The 23,195-nt window shown below is 30.1% G+C and overlaps 1 protein-coding gene and 1 long non-coding RNA gene across 3 annotated transcripts in view; one reads left to right on the plus strand and one right to left on the minus strand.

Annotated features, from left to right (window-relative positions):
• Positions 1-23,195, minus strand: part of LOC142332315 (protein O-mannosyl-transferase TMTC1-like) — a 507,352-nt gene that overhangs the window by 133,031 nt on the left and 351,126 nt on the right. Inside the window, exons 5-6 of the mRNA XM_075378680.1 lie at positions 19,312-19,384; positions 7-110 (exon numbers count right to left, since the gene is read on the minus strand). Of these exons, the coding sequence (XP_075234795.1) occupies positions 7-110; positions 19,312-19,384 (177 nt within the window). The remainder of the gene's footprint in view (positions 1-6; positions 111-19,311; positions 19,385-23,195) is intronic.
• The window catches only part of LOC142332316 (uncharacterized), a 673,176-nt gene continuing 667,799 nt past the window's right edge, over positions 17,819-23,195 (plus strand). The window contains exon 1 of one of the 2 annotated variants that reach the window (XR_012758251.1): positions 17,819-17,992. This is a non-coding gene — a long non-coding RNA (uncharacterized LOC142332316). The remainder of the gene's footprint in view (positions 17,993-23,195) is intronic. The other variant, XR_012758250.1, reaches the window with a different exon arrangement.

Here is a 23,195-nt window from a genome sequence, read left to right on the forward strand (position 1 = left end):
ATTTACCTGACATGAGGACATGGATGAAATGCAGAAGGGTTGTCTTGGGCTGAAAATTTTGGTAATGATCCTTGAAGAAGGGCAACCCTTAAAACAAGTAACACGCTCATCTGAAAATAAATAAAAAAAATCGTATTTTTATCACTTCTATATATTTTTATATTGTGCTAAAAACTTATGCTTTCACAATTTTATTTTTCATTTATTTTAATTTGCTAAAATATATAAATACTATGATACTAATTTATATTTTATAAATATTAAAAAATTCTCTTACAAAATATTGCAATTTTTTCAATATATCTAAGAAAGGATATTTCAAAGATAATTCCTATCACTTTCTTTAACGAATTTACAGGTAATTAATGGATTTATTTGAATCATTAACTACTGGTACCGGGAATTCAGCTAAAAAAGGTGCATCTGATTTTCTTTAAAAACAGGAAAAAACGTTTATTAAGTATTTCATAATTTTAATAACGCTTTGATTCTTAAAAGAATTTGTGTAGATGTAGTAGTATAATCGTAGACGTATATGATTCAAAGAAGAATTTATATTAAAATTATCCAAGAAAAAAATGAAAATATTGTAACAAGACCGGTATAACGTACCTGAGTAAGGATTCCTACCGATTAAGAAGAAAATATAATAATGGGAGGAATCCAGAAAGGGATTAAAAGTAATCCTTTTAGTATTGGTAACAAGGTCCGTTTAACAACTGCCCACTGACACATTAAAGAGATGTTGCTCCGTGAGAAGAGTTACCGGACCAAGGTTTGAAATTTCATGGGAAAATGTGAGGACGGTCGATCGTTCTTACGCAATGAATTGGGTTCGGTCCGGCAGATAAAGAGGATAGGAGTATAAATACTCTGGGGAAGACCATTAATACTGCGAAATTAATCTAAGCAAGTCGTAATAATGTGAGTTCTACGAAATGTCTGTCTGCTAGGAGATTCTGCGAGGAGGTCAGTGCGTACCGTTCGGCGCGACTAAGGTGACGTCACTCCAATGAGCATATTACATGAAAACGAAATCCACCGGGTTGGTCTAGTGGTGAACGCATCTTCCTAAATCAGCCGATTTGGAAGCCGAGAGTTCCAGCGTTGGTTATGCTATATCTTTTGTCAATGGGACTGAATTCTGGTTTTAATTATTTATCTACTTGTGAATAAATCCTGACAAATTCAATTGCTTTAACTTTGTTTTGTATGTAACCACTGTTTTTTTTTTTTTTTTTCGGGGCATCGGCTACTATGGTCATTAGCTCCTTTCACAACAAAAAAGAAAAAACTTTTTTTATCCTCCCAGTACGAAAACTCTAGTGACATAGTCAAAATACAAAATATCTTTTCCTCCCCCCCCGAAAAACAAAAAACTCAGGTGTCACATAGTGAACGACTAGTCTTGTCAAAATAAAATAACAGCTAAAAAAGACTTATCAGTGGTTAATGAAAACCAAAAACCACAATATAACAAGGGTGTAAAAGCCCTTGTCATTTTAAAATATTTTTAGCCATTTCTTACGAAATTTAGTCAAAAACTCTCAAAATGAAACTTGTCAATGATGTAGATTTAAATAAACGTCAATAAAATCTATTAAACGAAAACATGACAAAGGTGTAAAGGGCCCTTACCAATTAACATCACACGAAAAAAACACTTATATTCAATCTCAAATATGTATATTAATTAAAAATTAAAATTATGTTTATTTCTAAAAATCTCAATTGAGATATTTGATCTTACTCTTTTAACTTTTATCGCCTAGGTTTTCCTTTAGTTTATCTTTTTTCTTGCTCTTTTCCATTTTCCTGAAGGCCTCGATTTTGAATTCTGCTGTCTTATATAGACATCGATCCCTCTCCTCCTGTAGAAAACGCGAAGGATCTCCTGCTGCGAATGATACCGGGTCCATTGGCTGTGCAAGAAGCACAGTCATGACTGGGTATGCTCACTGCGAGAGCGTATGGGGCGGCCGAATGTCTCGCCCACTCAGCTAAAGGCCTCTGTGATTTCGAAGGCTCATTGTTATTATTACTATTGTCATTATTATTGATTTATCTTGTTTTATTTATGTTTTTAAACCAATTGTAATTATATAAACATTCTCAATTGTCAATCTCTTAATATCATGATTGCACCGCGAACACGCGACAATATATTAACTTTTCACTTAATTTTTTCCTGAAAAAAGTTTCTTTGATCAATTTCAAGTTAATAAATCTGTAAAATTCGTTTTTGCGTTAAGTAGACAAATACAGCACTGAAGTATCGAAATATATACATATAAATATATGTACAGTGGAATTCCTATAACTCGAATATTCAAAAGGAAAAAGAAAAACTTCTACTTACGGAAAATTCGAGTTAGAGAAATATACATGTTACGAAATTACTACCCTCTGTAAATTCACTCACGTAAAATACATCGCACTATTTAAGAAAATACTGCATTTTTTCCATATGCAGTCTTATTATATCACATTAATATTATTACATGATATGATGCAGCATTATAAATACAGTATGCAGTACGAACTACTGGTTAGTATGTGCTCGTATATATAGTATGTATGTAATTATTAACTTAAACTTAATTTACTTGAAGAGTATTCTATTACCATAGAAGACACTAAACAAAATTTAGGCTGATAAATATACACGAAAATACTGTTCATTAATCACATTTTTTCTCACTGATAATTTATTGCACAAAAACCGTAAATGAATGAAAGACACAAAAACCTATACTTATTATGAATAGTAAAAATTATCATTGTTGTATCATATATAAAAAAACAGTTTAGTTTTAAATTCGAGGATCGTGTTTTAAAAGTTCCCTAAATAAAATAAAAATAATATTAAAATTATAAAAAAATAAAATAAAATGTTAAGAATAATTGCATCTTTCGTAAATTTAATTAAAATTCGTATTTAATTTAATTAATTTTTTTTTTAATTTAATTAAAACGATTAAAAAAATTTGTTGATAGTTACTTGACGTTTCTTCTGATGCAGTGTAGTCAACCATTTTTCTATATCTGCCACCGCCGAAAAAGCCGATTCTGGTACATCGTCTTTTGAGTCGACGAATCGTCGAACAGACTCAAAGTTACCTGTAACTTCCATTATAGTTGATGGTGTTACGCAGGGTAGTTCATTATTGTTTTATTCGAATCAGTCTTTATGGTGTCATTCTCATTTGCCTTTGCGTTAATCGTATTACAATAATACCTTCGTCAGTAGGGTATTCGGATACTACCAAATTTTCGTCTACAGAAACTTTTATCCGGAAAAGTTACGTTACTGGGTAATTGCAAAACATCGGTGACTGATTACCATTCATTATCATCGTCATGACCACCACTATTGTTGTTAGAACAAAGGTTTTCACTGCTAGTTTGTTCACATTCCGATAAAATAACGGGTTGTTGTTAAATCCGGCTTTTTTAAAACGGTTAATTATTATAGCTCAGTGATTTCATTCTAAGATTTTTTAACTCCCCATGGACAATAAAGAAGATTAATTTCTGACTTTTGTTTCTTTTCAACTACCTTTAACGTTTTCATTATAATCATTTTCCTGTACATTTCAATTTTTTTTATAATGCCCTAAACTATTGGTTGGAGTTTAGAGGTACAATTTGGTGGAAAAATAACGCATTTATCGATAATAATTCATGAGGAAACGATTTTGGTTGTGCTAGTTGTCAATAAATAGAAAAATCTTTCTATTTTTCACATGATAATAATGATCCAATTTGAATAACCATTTTTCGAAAATTTTATTAGTAACCTAATAAAATTTTCTATTGGTTCTATTGGTTGGTTGGTTTTTCTATTGGTTCCATAGTGAATAGGCAATGATTTAACGTTAGCAAAACAAAATGTTTTTTTCGATTTACCGATTAAGAAAGGTTTCACCTTTCTGTCCCCGACATGTTCGCACCTAAAACACGAAGTATTTACTTCATTTCCCATCTTTAAAAGTTTTGTCAGGTAAACATTTGTAAAACAGTCCAGTTTCGACAACGTTAAAAATTTCTGATTCGTTGTATGCGCTCATAATTTCTTTGAGTGTACTGTTTATCCACGTATTACAAATTTAATCGTTTACACTGGCACTTGCACTACAAATATTTTTTTTAATCTCTAAACTTATTAAGCCAACCGAAAGGTTAACTTATAAACTCATTAAGCAAACCAAAAAGTCTAGCTTTGAAATACGTACAATTGAGCTGTCTCGTAAAGTATTCTGCTTTTTCACGTAAAATTGGTCTACTGATAGGTAAATTTTGATCGCGACTATTTTTAAACCGCTCTAAAATACTTTTTTTCAACATCGGGATACTTGACAGACTTTACCCTTTTGATGACGTCTGAGTTACAAACGCAAAATATTTTCCCAGTTTATGTAAATTTTTGTAAGCGTGTTGAATGGTATACCGAATTTCGATGCGATCACGTTTTTTTCTTTTTTTCCTTGTCTACTTCCATTATGAGCCTTAATTTATCATCTAAAAAAAAAAAATGACGTTGTTTTAAATTTATATTTGACATTTAAAAAAAAAGAACAGAAAAAAAACAACTAACCTAACTAAACCTAATTGTACAAAAATTAAACATAAAAAACGTTGTAAGGAAAGAATGAGAACACACTTCTTTACAGTAACAAACAAACCCAGACATAGGAAACTATGTATAAGAGCGATGAAGGTTATAAAGACACATTGACCGACACTTCTTACGACAAACGAGTATCGATGAATACTGACACGTGATGTATATGATTTCACTTCCCTCTTTATTATATGTTGATTCATCCTTTTTTGTTATCCCATAGTACAAAAAGTGAATCATGTTTGTTTCATACTTCTGAACTGAAAATAAATTCTTTATTATTAATGTTTAACTTTGGTTTTTTTAATTTTATTTTTTGTAATAAACTAATCAAATTTTCACTTCGACTTATAGGATTTTTGTTCGAGTTATATTTCCGTGTAATGTAATACAATACGGCCGGAAATTAGAATAAATTTCGAGTTGTAGAAATTTACGAGTTATAGGTATTCGAGTTACAGAAATTTGATTGTATATATGTACAAATTTAAAATTATAATCGAATTAAAATGTTAACTAAAATTTTTTTAATATTTATTTCGTAAAAAAATCAAAACAAATGGTACGTTAAAAATTATCAGATAATCAGATCACGGCGATACCCTCTACCATTATTAATCCAATCTACATTTATTAAATTATGTAACAAAAGTTTTAATGAAATTATAAATAAATTATATTTATTATGAAATCGACATTAAAAAAATTAGTAAAATTTCTAACAATGGGAATCATAAGCTCCAACATATTTATAGGGCATCACAAATACTATGTTCTTTAATATTATATAGTTTCAAAAAAACGAGGATGATTTTTGAGGAAGGTGGGAATTTTGGGGAAATTTTATTTTAAATGGTAACGATAACCACGCATGCATATACTGAGATTGAAGTGTGATTATGTTTGCAAAATTTTGAGAAAATTAGTCTCAAAAGAAAACTACTACATCTCCTGGAGATATTCATCCTAAAATTTTACTAAAAGATTGCCCCATGTACACGAGTACATGGGGCAATTTGTACAAAATTTCATCAAAATGATTTATCCAGTGAAACGTTATTAACCTTCAAACATGCCAGCCCATTGACATATATACATAACTTACGAACATACCCCTCCATTTTTTTTTTTTTGTTTTTCTGGGATTCCTGAATCATGAAATGTCAAGAAATAAAAAAACCCATACTCGATTTTTTGACTGATTAGCATTGTTTACTTCATACCAGCTATGATACGAGGAAAGTAAAAGGAGGTTTGAAAATTTAAAGTGCATTTTTACAAAAACGTTAACGTTAAATTACATAACACATCGCTTGATATATGGACCACTTGGTTTATGTTTTTTGAATTTGTTTATAAAGAATCTTATTTGATACTACTGCTTACTGAATTCCAAACAATTTCGATTTTTTGTTTTTGAGGAAAATATCAAGCTAATGTTATTTCTTATTATCATCATATATCCCGTTCACATTACAGCCTCGTGCTGGAAGCGTGGAAGCAAGAATGGCACGCCACGAGTAAGGGTAGGTCCTTCTATAGATTTATACAGGACTTGGGGGGATGGTACGCCTTTAGTTCATTTATAAGAGTAACGGGAGCCCAAGAGCTCTCCAACTACGCAAATTTGAACCAATACTTGTTTCGGTTTCGCCTGACAGCTGACGAGCTGTGCGTCTGCGGGGAGGTCCAGTCGAACGAACACATAATGTTCGTGGCCAGAACTCAGGCCACCCTGGAACTTAAAGACCAAGGGGAAAAATTGGCCACTCATAAGCGACGAGTCAATGTGACGTGAACCGCATTGTGGGACCGTGTGGGAGTTCCTTGATGCCGTTGCTTTTAGTACAGTCAATTTGTATTTTTATTTGAAAATCCTTACCTACCGATTGATGTTTTTTTCCATATGTTAGGGGTGATGAGGGAAGCTTAAATCCAGATTTTTAACATCCCCCTCCCGCAGATTTTTGAAAAACTCAAAAGTTTTTGAAATGCGTTTTTTTCTGAATCTATGCATTTTAGAGAAAAGTTTTTCAAACAAAAAATGTAGAGGACATTCTCCTCTACAATTAATGTTTTTGAAGTTATGCCGTATAATTTGAAACTGAAATACTAGGTGGCGCTGAAATTGTAAAAAACATTGTAAAAACAACTTCAGCGCCACCTAGTATTTAAGTTTCAAACTATACGGCATAACGTCAGAAACATTAATTGTAGAGGAGAATGTCCTCTACATATTTTTTTGAAAAACTAAAACTTTTCTTTAAAATGCATAGATTCAGAGAAAAACGCATTTAAAAAACTTTTTTTGAGTATTTCGAGTTTTTCAAAAATCTATGGGAGTGATGGGAGGGAGGATGTTAAAAATCTGGAGTTAAGCTTCCCTCATCACCCATAACGCATGGACAAAAGATCAATCAATAGGTAAGGATTTTCAAATATAGCCTATTTTGATGACAAATTGCCTGTACTATTTGTTTAACCGGCATCAGTAGTTTTTTTGTAATGGATATAAGACTCCTATCGCTTGCTGTAGGAAGCTACTCAAGAAATGGCTGACCATCGGGCAAATATAGCTCCAACGGCTATAGTATGATATACAGATAGTTGCTGGCATTCAGCGACCTAGGCGTGGCAGAAGATTGCTGTTTTTGACGAAATAAATTTTAAGTTATTGACAAGTCATATATTTTAGTATATAGACGATGTGCGCCTAACAATTTTAGTAATATTTGACAAGTGAGCGGTGGGATACGCAAGCGAGTGGTGTAGGACACCAGGCTTATTCCGCTTACACAGTTCGGTAAGCTCTAGGAATTAATTAGGATATTGATTGCTAAACCGTTTTGAGGCACAGTAGCCGTTTGTGGCACTGGCATTCGGTCTTATGCTTTAGGGCGACCGAACGGGATGGTGGTGGGAAAAATGCCAGACAAATCAATCCCATTTTCATAATTGAGCCACACTTTCTTTTCTATTAAAATTAATTAGATTTATAAATCTATAAATCTAATCTAATAAGTCTAATTATAGATTTATAAATGTAATAAAATTCTAATAGATATATGTTGATTATATACACATATATGTTAATTCATATGTTTATCAACATATATGTTGATAAATGAATCACCATATAAATCTGAATGTTGTAGGTAATAATATACAGTAAAATGGACGTTTTGTATGACAATAAATTATAATTATATTGACCGGGAATCAAATCCATCAGGTTACGAATAAAAGAATAACATACTACTACTATTATCTCCAAGAGGACGTCATATTGACTTCCTTACCTTTTAAAAAACCATTACAGTTATTGGGACATACACAAAACATCCGTAATACCATCTTTCTTAGTTACCTTTATCTGAAAAGTAATAAAGTTTTGATAGATAAAAGAAAATTTATTTGAAGGAAAAGATAGAATTTTCCCGGAAATTAATTTTATTCATTTTTCCGGCTAATGTTAAAAAAATAAAGGAACAGTTCAAAATTTTTGTTTAAAAACAATTTCTTTTTTAATTTTATCTTAAATTTTTCTCTAAAATACACGTAGATTAAATTAAATTTAGACTTTGCCAATGAAATAAAAGGTTATCAAAATAAAAGTTATCAATAACACGTTCTTCTAACTTTTAACAGAATTATATTTATAAAAGTTTTCAGAATTTCATGGTTTTGTTTATTTTTTAAATCTTAAGAGAGCTACAATACGTGATGCTCGTAATGATTAGATAATTAATTAAGGGAGCCGTTCCTCCTATAAATATTTTAAGTTAGTACAAAGCTAAGATTTCTGTAAAGGTAAAGTTCATCCTACAAGTTTAATTAATATTGATTCTCCCCGTTCTTAGGTCGTTAGCCCGGATATACAAACTGATTATACCGAGTGGTCCGTTTAAATTGATACACATCTATATCTTAAAAATTAAACATTTTAGGAAAAAATGTTTCCTATTAAAGTTTTTCCATTTCAAGCGGGAAATACTTTCACAACCTATGTTGTCCTTGATAAGATCAAATAAAGCTCATTTCAAGGTCAACTTAATTTCGTTTAATGGGACTTATATTTTTTATTGCAGAATCGAATTCTTTGCAAAATAAAAAATAATTAAAATTTTATTTCAGACTTTCTTTTAAATTAATAGGTTTTTAGTTATTAATCTTCGAAAATGCTGTAGGCCTATAAATTGGTGTTTTTAGTTTCATTAGATCTTTTCTTTTTCCTGTTTAGCCTCCGGTAACTACCGTTTAGGTAATTCTTCAGAGGATGAATGAGGATAATATGTATGAGTGTAAATGAAGTGTAGTCTTGTACATTCTCAGTTCGACCGTTCCTGAGATGTGTGGTTAATTGAAACCCAACCACCAAAGAACACCGGTATCCACGATCTAGTACTCAAATCCATGTAAAAATATCTGGAGTTTCATTAGATCTGGCCCAGCTGACGAGTTACATTCAGCTAATGTATCTGCATAGACATATATATATATATATATAAGAAAGTTACATTTTAAGTGAATGCTACTTTTCTACTTCTCACACTTCAAAACTTAAAGAAAATTCATTTTTACCCCCGACTCTCACCGTGCGACTGAAAGTAATACCGTAATTCTCTTCGAAAAGTCTGCAAAAAAAAAACCCCAAAAAAATTCGAAATAAATAATATTTGTAAATTGTTAAAAATTGAAATTTTATATAAATAATTTTTTTTTGTGTTTAAAATAAAACTGAATAAAATAAATATACCGTGAGGTCCAATTAAATTTACACCCATCTATATCTAAAAAATTACACATTTTATATTTATATTATACGGTAAACTTATTTATATTTAAGCGATATTATTTTTTAAAGGTAAGATAATTTATTTGTCTTTTTTTTTACTTTTTTAAATCTTATGTTCAATAAATAAAAAAATAAATACATTTCTTAAAAATAATTACGTAATAAAATCTCTGAAGGAAAATTAAATATTTTTTTAGAAATCTCTTTGATAAGATTTTTTGTGGCAGATTTTAAGAAACATAATTTCGAAACTCAATTAACGATACCTATTTACTTTATTTATTTTATTTTTTTTTTGTTTTATGATAATAACTCTAAAATTATCTCTTTTTAAATTTTTTCAACTTTTCTTTTTCAATTCATTAATGTTTTAAAAATGAACTGTAATAGAAATAAAGAAAAATATTATTATTATTATTAAACCGTAATTTACAAGAATAAATTAATTTGGTTTTAAATCCTATTCCTGAAGATAAAAGAAAGGCATCCTCTTTTTTTCCTTGAAGAATGAAATTCGGGAGTTAGCAGTTAAATTAAATTTTTTTATAAACTTTTTTTATCAGTTTAGTACATTAAGAAAAAGTATAAATCTTTATTTTTAATCATTTCTTTTTAAATAAATTCCGCACAAAATTAAATTCAAAGACTAATTTAATATTATTAACTGTATTTTTAATAAAGTTATAGGAATGAAGGTAATTTAAAAAAAAAAATTAATCTTGTTATATTGTTTTTCTTTGTCTTCAGTCATTTGACTGGTTTGATGCAGCTCTCCAAGATTCCCTATCTAGTGCTAGTCGTTTCATTTCAGTATACCCTCTACATCCTACATCCCTAACAATTTGTTTTACATATTCCAAACGTTGTCTGCCTACAAAATTTTTCCCTTCTACCTTCCTTCCAATATTAAAGCGACTATTCCAGGATGCCTTATTATGCGGCCTATAAGTCTGTCTCTTCTTTTAACTATATTTTTCCAAATGCTTCTTTCTTCATCTATTTGCTTTCTTCTATTCTTCTCCTATTTTCACATTCAGTGGTCCATCTTTGTTATTTCTACTACATTTCATTACTTTTGTTTTGTTCTTGTTTATTTTCATGCGATAGTTCTTGCGTAGGACTTCATCTATGCCGTTCATTGTTTCTTCTAAATCCTTTTTACTCTCGGCTAGAATTACTATATCATCAGCAAATCGTAGCATCTTTATCTTTTCACCTTGTACTGTTACTCCGAATCTAAATTGTTCTTTAACATCACATTAACTGCTAGATCTATTTAAAGATTAAAAAGTAACGGAGATAGGGAACATCCTTGTCGGACTCCCTTTCTTATTACGGCTTCTTTCTTATGTTCTTCAATTATTACTGTTGCTGTTTGGTTCCTGTACACGTTAGCAATTGTTCTTCTATCTCTGTATTTGAACCCTAACTTTTTAAAATGCTGAACATTTTATTCCAGTCGACGTTATCGAATGCCTTTTCTAGGTCTATAAACGCCAAGTATGTTGGTTTGTTTTTCTTTAATCTTCCTGCTACTATTAATCTGAGGCCTAAAATTGCTTCCATTGTCCCTATACTTTTCCTGAAACCAAATTGGTCTTCTCCTAACACTTCTTCCACTCTCCTCTCAATTCTTCTGTGTAGAATTCTAGTTAAGATTTTTGAAGAATGACTAGTTAAATTAATTGTTCTGCATTCTTCACATTTATCTGCCCCTGCTTTCTTTGGTATCATTACTATAACACTTTTTTTGAAGTCTGACGGAAATTCCCTTTTTCATAAATATTACACACCAGTTTGTATAATTTATCAATCGCTTCCTCACCTGCACTGCGCAGTAATTCTACAGGTATTCCGTCTATTCCAGGAGCCTTTCTGCCATTTAAATCTTTTATTAATGCTCTCTTTAATTCAGATCTCAGTATTGTTTCTCCCATTTCATCCTCCTCAACTTCCTCTTCTTCCTCTATAACACCATTTTCTAATTCATTTCCTCCGTATAACTCTTCAATATATTCCACCCATCTATCGACTTTACCTTTCGTATTATATATTGGTGTACCATCTTTGTTTAACACATTATTAGATTTTAATTTATGTACCCCAAAATTGTCCTTAACTTTCCTGTATGCTCCGTCTATTTTACCAATGCTCATTTCTCTTTTCACTTCTGAACACTTTTCTTTAATCCACTCTTCTTTCGCCAGTTTGCACTTCCTGTTTTTAACATTTCTTAATTGCCGATAGTTCCTTTTACTTTCTTCATCACTATCATTCTTATATTTTCTACGTTCATCCATCAGCTGCAATATATCGTCTGAAACCCAAGGTTTTCTACCAGTTCTCTTTATTCCGACTAAGTTTACTTCTGCTATTTAAGAATTTCCTTATTAACATTCTCCCATTCTTCTGCAACATTTTCTACCTTATCTTTTTTACTCAGATCTCTTGCGATGTCCTCCTCAAAAATCTTCTTTACCTCCTCTTCCTCAAGCTTCTCTAAATTCCACCGATTCATCTGACACCTTTTCATCAGGTTTTTAAACCCCAATCTACATTTCATTATCACCAAATTATGGTCGCTATCAATGTCTGCTCCAGGGTAAGTTTTGCAGTCAACGAGTTGATTTCTAAATCTTTGCTTAACCATGATATAATCTATCTGATACCTTGCAGTATCGCCTGGCTTTTTCCAAGTGTATATTCTTCTATTATGATTTTTAAATTGGGTGTTGGCAATTACTAAATTATACTTCGTGCAAAACTCTATAAGTCGGTCCCCTCTTTCATTCCTTTTGCCCAGCCCGTATTCACCCACTATATTTCCTTCCTTGCCTTTTCCAATGCTTGCATTCCAATCTCCAACTATTATTAAATTTTCATCTCTTTTACGTGATTAATTGCTTCATCAATCTCTTCGTATACCTCATCATCATCATGGGCGCTTGTAGGCATATAGACCTTAACAATCGTTGTCGGTTTAGGTTTTGATTTTATCCTTATTACAATGACTCTATCGCTATGCGTCTTAAAATACTCCACTCCCCTCCCTATCTTCTTGTTCATCACGAAACCTACTCCTGCCTGCCCATTATTTGATGCTGAATTAATTATTTTTATTATTTTATTATTTTTAACATAACTGAAGGGAATAATCTATCCGAAAATGGAACATACGCCACAATAGCAAAAAGATTATGAGAATTTTCTCATATAAATTAAATACGTATAGTGTGTGTTTACAGTCTACGCTTTTTGTAGGTCTATAAATGCCATGTTAGTTGGTTTGTTTTTCTTTTATCTTCCTTCTACTGTTAATCTGAGCCCTAAAATTGCTTTCCTTGACCCTATACTTTTCCCAAATTGGTTTCTCCTAACACTGCTCCTAAACTTCTACATTGGTTATTGCACTTATATTTGTTATTTACTTATATTGCTTAGTCCACTTCTATTGTTTATAATATTATAAAGATAGCATTTTCCGTCGCTGCTCCCCTCCCGAAATGCATAATCAGAAATTAAACATGATTACAAAAAATAATTTCTCAACCACAAGCTTATTTCATTTTTTAAATTACAAAAATGAGCAATTATTCAAAAATATAAAGTATCTTGATAAAAAAGGTACACAAATATTAGGAAATGTGCACGAGCTGAAAAAAGATAAACAAGTAACCAATCAGAGCTCTGCCCCTTTGACCCCGTTATGTTCATATAACTCACGCTTGCGACAATAATAATGATAAATAAAAATTAAAACATGTTCAGTTTCTTAAAAAATATCGGGGTATTGCAATTTGCTCAGAGCAACTGTTTGATCAATACAGGACCCGAAATTTCGAGTGAACTAAAAATGTGGGTTTCAAAATTGTGGGCCTCCATCTTAAAAATATCAGTTATAACTGGTTACCCGTACGAAGTACAGGTAAAAATTTATTTTGCCTGGTTCTTATCGTTACCCGACAAACACTCTCGAGCTCTGCCCGAGGCATAGCCCTGATTGGCTATATATATATTTTTTTCAACTCATGAATATTTCGTAACATCTGTGTTCATTTCTATTCAAGATACTTTTATATTTTTGAATAATTACTTATTTTTTGTAATAAAAAAAATAAAATAAGCTTGTGGTTGAGAAATTAATTTTTGTAATCATGTTCACTAGGAAGTGACCGTACTTTATCTATTTTTTTTAATTTTTATTTTTATTGTATGTTTTTTAAATCAAATAACGTGAGACAGGAGCAGCCAGTCGTGTCGTACGTATATTAACAATGGCATTGGCTGTGTTAAGACTAGTTAGCCGCCGCGCCGTACAACTTAACACCCCTTACAAAAAATTTTAATTCAACAGTACCCGAAAATGGTTTTTAGATTTTTATCTGAAGAGTATTTTCAACCCAAATCACGTGAATATCTGATATACTCAGAAGTCGGGGAAAGTCTTCAGTCATTTTACAAAATATTTTTACCTGGGAAAATCTTCAGTCATTTTACAAAATATTTTTACATTTTTTCATTCCTTTCAAAGTCAAATTTCGAAAAATCTAATAATTGATTTTTAGTTATTCACATAAAGATTACACACACAAAAATCAAATCTATAAATTCATTTGTTACCAAGAAATTAAACAAAAAAATAGCCGTGTTTTAAAAAAAAGAATTACAAAATCCATTTTAACCTTTTAAATTCGGAAATAAAAAAATTTAGACATTAATTTTTAGATATTCACATAAAGATTACACGCGCCAAATATCAACTTGATTTTTTAATTTATTACAGAGAAATTAAAAAATAGTAAATTTCATTGTTACTCCATTTTAACCTTTTAAACTCGGAATATCAAAAAGTTCTTTTTTAGTAAGCACTTACACCGCAAGAAGAACATGTATACAGTTTCATTAATTTACCTTTAATAGTTTTTTCTGGACGTTGATGAATCTGTCAGTCAGTCAGTCAGGCCAAGTTGCTTTATTGGTACAGGTAGAGAGATTACTGGATTGTTAAAATTCCGATAAATCATACACGTTTCATGTACATTTACTTCTGTTTGGATTTTAGTGAATTTTATTCTTTTATCAGGCGTGTTTTAAAAGTAAGGTCCGTTTTGAAAAAAATTCCTTTAGGCATGCCGGTTGACAGAGGTAGATTTCACCGGAGCTAAGTAGGAGATAAAAAAGAATTCCACCTTAAAGCTAAGAAAAACTTCAAATTTACACAATACGACAATGGTTGTTTGTGAAAAAAATTTTCATATGTTTAGCATGCGACAAGTCCGATCTTACAATTCCAGCAACATTTTGCTCATCCCTTGCCGTAAGGGTTGGTTATAACAAAAATTGTTTCAGACAAAAGTTTTAGGTAATGTTTATAAGACTAACGACCACTTTAAACCGATTCAATACTGTGCCTATTAAGGGAGGTATGATTTTTTTTTGTGTTCGAAACCTCATTTTTACCACCCCCTGGGCCAATGGTTGGTGATATCAAAAAACTTTATTTAGATAAGTTTTAGGCCCTTATCCAAAGAACAGTAGGAACTTTAAACGAATTTGATACTTTAATAAGAAGGTTTTAGCGATATTTTGTTTTTTCAAAAAAGCCTCCCCTCCATTTCCACCACCCATGTTCCGATTTGGTCCGTTAACAAACTTGACAGAGATTTTGGGTCGTTATATTTTATGTATCAATTTGAAAGTGATTGACGCAAAATTACGGCAGTTATCGTATTCACAAGAAAGTGAAATATATATATATATATATATATATATATATATATAAACTTTTGAACTGACGATGGTTTTCGGGTCTTTGGTATATGAAACTGGAAGATATGTTGAAATTTTCTGGAAGTCGAACCATGGTACCCATTACAATAGTTAGCTTGCTTTCTTATAAAATCTACCTAAAAAAAGAAAAAACTGAATAACTGCAACAAACTTTATATCTTACGCATGAAAAATATATTTTACTTCATTTCTATACAGCTTCCTTCTACTTTAACACATTTTTTTAGAAGATTTTACTAGTTTCTTCATTCTCTTCAAAAAATTCCGTTGTCAGTGACTTAAAGCCGGATAATTGAAAACTGTAGAGTTTTCAATCCGTCGTTGTCGCCAAATCTTTATGATGGATGCTTCTTTTTAAGGTTAAGAAAAATAAAATAATTTCTGGGAGTTAAATCAGGGCGACAGGGAGAAAATTGAAGATTTTCTAACAGAACTTCTCCAATTGTCTCGCTCTCTGATTAGCTATGTGTGTCCGGGCTTCGTCAAGCAAAAACAAAATTCCGTAGGGTAACATCCCACGTCGTTTTTTTATAGCTGTTTTAATTTATATAATTAAATTAATTTTAATTTATATAATTAAATTAATTTTAATTTATATAATTAAATTAAAATTCAACAGTACCCGAAAATGGTTTTTAGATTTTTATCTGAAGAGTATTTTCAACCCAAATCGCGTGAATATCTGATATACTCAGAAGTCGGGGAAAATCTTCAGTCTACATTTTTTCTTGATAAAAATATACATTATTTTGTTATTTTTTCCTATTCTTTACCAGTTTTTACTACGACTAGAACATGTTAAACACCCAAAGTACAAGAAGTATCAATCAAAGCAGCTTTCTTTAAGAGTAATGATAGTCAATTTTAGTCAGTGATTGTGGTTAAACGTATCAATTCTAGAGTTGAATGTTACTTATATTCTGCTGGGACTATGGGGTTGTCCGTATGGAATTGTGTGTTTGGCACAAAGAAAAAGCAACGGGAAATAGTTCATACCTCATCTTACGTTGTAAACCTGGTATTGGTTTCGTCAAGCCTGAAGTAGAAAACTAATTTATTAGTAATACTTTTTGACCGGTTTTATTCCTTAAAAATTGGTTATTCTATGTGATTAACATTTCTTATGGTGGGATTGAAAGTATACGACCACTACTATAGATATCTGTTTATGTTCGGGTAACCAAATAAATAAATATATATATATATATATATATATTATATATATATAAATAAATATATATATAATATATATTATAAAATATATATTCGACCAAATTTAACCTACGCTCACTAACCTTGACCAGCGAGCGTAGGTTAAATTTGGTTAATTATATTTATTTATATATATTTATTTGGTTATCTCATAACCGAACGGACAGATATTAATAGTAGTGATCGTGTAACCCATAAGACCCGGGAATAAATACAAAAAATATTCTCGCTTAAGTGACAGGGACTACTGATAAAACCGTTAATCTTTTCGTTGATTATTCATAATATTTATTAAATTTTCCCAACGAGAAAAATTATAAAAAAATTAAATTTTACCGTGATGTTTTTTCAAAAAAAGTATGTGTAATTTCAGAGGAAAAAATACACGTACAGACCTTGAAAGTAATAATGTTCCTAGATTGTATAACATACTTTCTAATCATATAAGACCAGTAGGAACCCAAACACTTTCTTAAAGCTACTAAGACGATGGCTAATTAATATTGATGACGCTGAAAGTATGTTCCATGTAATTACATGATTTATGATTACATATATAATAATTTATAATGCTTTGTACTATTGGAATTAACATAGTAATAGATTTAATACATATATAACTTAGCGGGTAGCACTGGATGAATGGTTTATTAGTAAACATAAATATTTGGCGACGATTAATCTTCTCTATACTTAACTGCAGAAAATGTAAGTTTCCACCAGAATAAATCATGAATTGAACCAAAACTAATCCTCCTATATAAGATAAAACTGTTTACTTTTTCCCCTTACTATAACTAAAAAGATTAATAGAAAATGGATGGTGCCACGAAACGGGCAAGACCTAATCTTTCATCTTTTACAAATAATATAAATTAAGTATAATTAAGTTAAGTAATAAATATTAAATTGCATTATAAAACAATGTTAAATTAAGTATGATTAAGTTAAATCATATTATAATTAGTATTAGGATTACTCCATTAATTATTAATTTTGTAAAAGTGAAAGAAATAAAATAAAAGAAAAAAATATATGATTTACTAAAAGCTACAAGCAAAAGATTATCAGATTTCATTTATTACAGAAAAAAAAAAATGAAATTTGAGTTAAATAAAAAAGTAGAAAACTTCCTTATGTCAGAAAAAAAAATTGGATAAATTTATTTCAAAGTAATTAGTAATATTTGTGCGGAGCGTTATACTGTTATGATGGAACAGTTCGTTACAATAATGATATGACGTCACCATTAGTAGTTGCCTGCACTCTCCAACCTTACATAAATAACAGAATTGACTGGCACAAGTGATGGCTGTGTCCAGTACACAGCTTAAAGCTGTGTCGATGTATCTACGTTCCCCCCACTCTCTTTTTGTAGAAGGCTGTGTATAGTAACTCACGATGTAACTACTGTCCGTCTTCCCTCTGTCATTTGTCACAGTATTATAAAAGCGTGCGTATCGGTAATTTATAGTGTTTTTTTTTTATAGTGTTTTTTAAGTATATTTAATTTTTATGCTTCATTTATATTTACAGTGTATTTTAGTTGTCGTCCAGTGGAAATTTATAAGGTAAATAACTTTAAATAAAAATTAATAGTTACTCAAATATAGCAAATAAGATTATTTAAGACGTAAATGAATATTTAATTTGTTTTAATGATCTTGTAAACTTTGTTAGAAATCTTAACGATTTGTTGTTTATTTCTTGTATAATATTACCATACAAAATAATTATTTTGTTATCCATATTTTAATTCTTTGGTCGTAATTCTCCCCCCTTCCAAAAGTAATTAAATATAATATAAATAGCCTTGTTACATGTCTAAAATCATATCGCTAATAACCTACGATTCAAAATCAATAAACATGTTATTATTTGACAATTTTAATTACTAAAACACAACTTTTTTTACATTACAGCAATAGATCGAGATATACTTAACACGTTAATATAATTGATAACACATTTTAAAACTGAAAATAAAAACAAAACATAATTTTAGGATGTTGATAGATATTCTTAAAAGTTTAATAGGTATATTATCGTCATATAACTTAAAAATTGTATAACAGAATGTTTTGTTTTAAAACGCAATCCAGTTTAAATAAAAATAATGTTATATTTAATGCAATTACTTATAAATATTACAATTATTTGTGCAAAACATTATTGAGAAATTTTTTTTTTATAACAATAGTTGAGTGTCCGCCATTTTCATCAATGCATGCTTTCACCCACTCTTCATACTCCGTGTAATCTATCGAAGTATACCTAGTAATTTTTTACTTGTATACTTACAGATTTTAATGTTCCGCTTAATTTGCCTTGTTCTTTGTAATATAAAATTAAGAAAGTTATTTAATTTCTTTTCGGATTTTTGTTTAATTGAGGCATTGTCAGGATATAAATAATCAGTTTATTACATTGGTAAGTGAAGATTTTTAAAAACATAAATATGGCGTCCGAATAACAGTTTCTGAAATTTTAAGTTAGACAGAAATTTTAAGTTAATGGACAAGGTTTTAGACAAAACCGTTGAAATATATTGTGTTAGTTTGCTTTAACATAAATTTTTCTTTATTTTTTTAAAATAAATATTCTGAATAAAATTTAAATAACAGGACATTATGTGGATGCCTGAATTTGTTTAATTTTTTCTCGATTTATTAAAAAACGTGTTAACTTTTTCATTTTTAATGACAGTGGTTTTTGAGCAAATATCTATAATTTTAAATTGTTAAAAGAAAAATTAAATAACAGATTTATCTTTACATAAAAATATTGTTAGAGTATAAACCAAATTATGAAAGATTGAAATTTAAATAATATACAATTATAATCCTAACAAAAATATAATATTTATATTGAATTAATTATTACGACTTACCGCTACTAAAACTTTAGCAGCTCGTCTTGCAAAACGGACGGATTCTTCACTACGTTTTCCATCAAGTATTGATCTATAATTAAACAAAGAAAGAAAAATTAATCATTCGATAATTATTTTTTTAAATTTTATTATGTTTTATAAAAAAAAAGCTGACTACAAAGTTATAATACTCCTGGCATTGGTTATTTATTCTTATGTAGTTGAAAAATAATTATACATGAAAAAACGTAACCTAAAAAAACGTTACGTTACCTAAACGTTTTCTTTTTTAGAGTGGAGCTAATTTATGATGTATTATTTTAAAATTATGTTTAAAAAAAACAAAAATTTAAAAAAAATCAGGATTTTTTCTGCTCTTCCATTTCCAAAATCACCTTCTAAGAAAATATTTTTACATTTTTCTACATTTACTATGTTGAATGGAAGATTTCTTTTTCTTTTTTTTTTTTACTGGTTGCAAAATGAAGTGTCGTTATTAGCGTCCGATTAAAATATTTACACGATAAAAGATTTAATTTAAAAGATTAACCTAAAAATTACACTGAAGTAATCTTGACCTCGAGGGGAATACATCATCCATGTGACGGGTACGACCGCCACGCCATCTCTTCCGTACCAAGCCCTTAGGGGCTTTACCGGAGGTCATCTTCATGGCCTCAAGACATATTTCAGTCCGGCCGCTGTCATTCTGCCTGACAACAGTCCGTTACACCACTGCTGTCTCCATCCATTTTTGCCTTAAGCGTTATTCTTTGTCTTCTTGTTTCTAGTCTTCACCTCATCTATTAACTTCTCGCTTCTTTTCTCATTTTACTGGCCCTTCCACCAGTAAATTATCAAGATTCTATTTCATAAAACTACATTTCATAACCAGTTTCCTTCTCTTCTGCTTATTTCCCGCATAAGTAACTTTTCGTCTTTAATCCTGTTCATTACTTTCTCATTTGGTTAATTTCTTCCTTAACTCGAAGTCCAGACTCAACACATACGGAACGGAAGGAACTAGGAGGACGTGGTGTACATATCCCCCTGAACCTAGACAACAGTACTTTGCTGCTGGGTCTATCTTAGGGGGTAGTGAATGTCGGTTATAAAATAGTTTTGTTTATGGATGGAATTGTGGATTGCGTTCCGATTTGTAAAGATAAATTTGAAAATTATTATTTGGTCTCCCTTCGCCGGAGGAAGTCGTATGTGTTAACGGTAGGGCAAAATTGTAACGTGGAGGAAAGAAGGATGGTTGGTAAATTAAGGTTTTGTGACTCTTCTTTACTCTTGGCATCTTCTTTGTCTTGTTTAGCTCATAGTAATTTCCTGTTCATAATTGAAGGCTTTCTTTGTACCTAATGTTTTCCTTTTATTTCCATTGCGCTCTTATTGAGTAGTAAATATAATAAATGTAATTACTAACTTTAAATAAAAATATTAAACTCTTGAGAATACATCCTACAATTAATTTAATGCCATTATATGCTACAGTATTTTTTTATTATTACGGGTAAACGCGTTGGATATAGCTATTTCGCTAAATTCAGAGTGATTGATAACATTTGGCCAAATCGAAAAAAAAACAGTAACTTATTAATCTTAAAATCAATCAGCTGCTAAAAAAATTATTTTTTATGTAAAAAATATTCATACTTTCGATTTAAAATTATTTGCTTATTAATGTGTATCGAATCATTAGATCAATATTTTCTAAATTTTAACCGGATTGTATATTTGTGGGAGCATAAACTTCCTAATTTGTTATAACAGCGTCATTTCCTGTCCGGTTTAACTCCGTTGAGACTTGATCGTTCCCTCCAGCGTATCCTCGTACGTCTTGCTGATCTTCCAACCGGTGGATAATTTAATATTTTTTTTGTGATATTCTATCGTACTGAATTCTTAACAGATGTTCTGATCATTTCTCTTTGCAATTCAAAAAATATTCTCACTGATCGAAACTATTTTTAAATCTTTTCGAACATGTTCTTTTCTAATTCTATCCAGACGGGACACTCTGAAGAAATGACATTTTGACAGCCTATATAGAGCTCAATATAGGCTAAAACCGTATAAAAGCACTGGGATAGCCTTATCATATAAACCCGCCGGGTTGGTCTAGTGGTGAACGCGTCTTCCCAAATCAGCTGATTTGGAAGTCGAGAGTTCCAGCGTTCAAGTCCTAGTAAAGCCAGTTATTTTTACACGGATTTGAATACTAGATCGTGGATACCGGTGTTCTTTGTTGGGTTGGGTTTCAATTAACCATACATCTCAGAAATGGTCGAACTGAGAATGTACAAGACTACACTTCATTTACTACACTCATACATATCATCCTCATTCATCCTCTGAAGTATTATCTAAACGGTAGTTACCGGAGGCTAAACAGGAAAAAGAAAGAAAGGAAATGTCACAGTATTAAAGGTGACAGCCTTATCATATAAGATTTTAGCTGGCTCAATTCTATTTTTATTCTTCACGTTTCGCCTTATATTCTCACACACACCAACCTTAAGAGATTAAATTTAATTTTAATGACGTTGTTTTCACCGTAAAATAGGTATTTAAAGAGCTGGCTTGTTCAAAATCTTCAGTTTCTAATATCTTTTTTTATCTAATACGTTCCTAAACCTTTCTTAGCCACCACCTTCGTTTTTTTTTATTAAATCATTTGAAAATAAAATGTTTAGCTATCTGCTGATTTTTAAACAGACTAAACTGGTTATGACAGCGTTGTTTAAACTTATTAATCAATATATTATCTCGTTTGGATATACTGCATTCAAATCTATGGTGATTAAATCTATTGTTAGATCGACATGTGTGAATGATTCCATTAAAAGCCCTCGAGAAAATAAATGAATACATTAATATCCACTTAGTAATAAATTAGTGAAATAATTTTATTTATTACAGTTTAAAGTTAAATAAGAATTCAAAAGAAATTTTTAAATCCTGTATGTAAATTATTGGCTAAGGTAAAAAAAAATTTATTATTTTTTTAGAGACAATTTTCTGAATTTAATACACTGATTTGAAGGAAATGAAACAATTATTTATTTTTCACGATTGGCTGTTTGTACATTGATAATAAGGGTACTTACGTATTAACGCCACCGCAGCTACAGCTTTATTTAAAAACAAAGTAGTCAATCGGATTTCGGTGGAAAATGGGCCGATATAGAGTTTAACATAGATTCAAAACAGTCTCTTTATTAATTTTAATAAATGGTTATTTATATTTATATTTTATAAATATAATTTAACCAAACTCTCGCTTCGATCGCTAACCTTGACTAATTAACAGGAGTGTTTTGATTATTTAAGTAATAAATAATTGCAAATTACTGAATTTATTAAATAATACTCAAAAATTTACGGTGTTAATTAGTCAAAGTCAGCGAGCGAAGCGAGCGTAGGTTAAGTTTGGTTAAATTATATTTATAAAATAAATAAATATAAATAACCATTTATTAAAATTAATAAAGAGACTGTTCATTTTCCACCGAAATCCGATTGACTACTTTCTTTTAAATAAATCTGTAGCTACGGTGGCGTTCATACGTTAAGTACCATAATAAGTTATTATAACTGTTTAATTGTTGTATCATTAATGGTTTTGTCATATCTCATCGTATACAATCATTTGTTTGATGATAGTTTATTATAAATATATTGTTTTTTACTGGTAAAATTATTTAAGATAAACAACATATATAAAAAAAATTAAATATTTTTACTTTAGATTAAAAACCAGTTACTATTATTTGTTTGTAATTTTGTTTATTGTCATTAATAACAAATAAAAAGTAAAATATTGTCTGTTGTCATTAATAAAAATCGTAAATATAAATTATATCTCCTAGAATACGTACTGTTTGATAATTTCT

The sequence above is a fragment of the Lycorma delicatula genome, chromosome 11, assembly GCF_047948215.1.
Source record: "Lycorma delicatula isolate Av1 chromosome 11, ASM4794821v1, whole genome shotgun sequence".
NCBI lineage: Eukaryota > Metazoa > Arthropoda > Insecta > Hemiptera > Fulgoridae > Lycorma > Lycorma delicatula.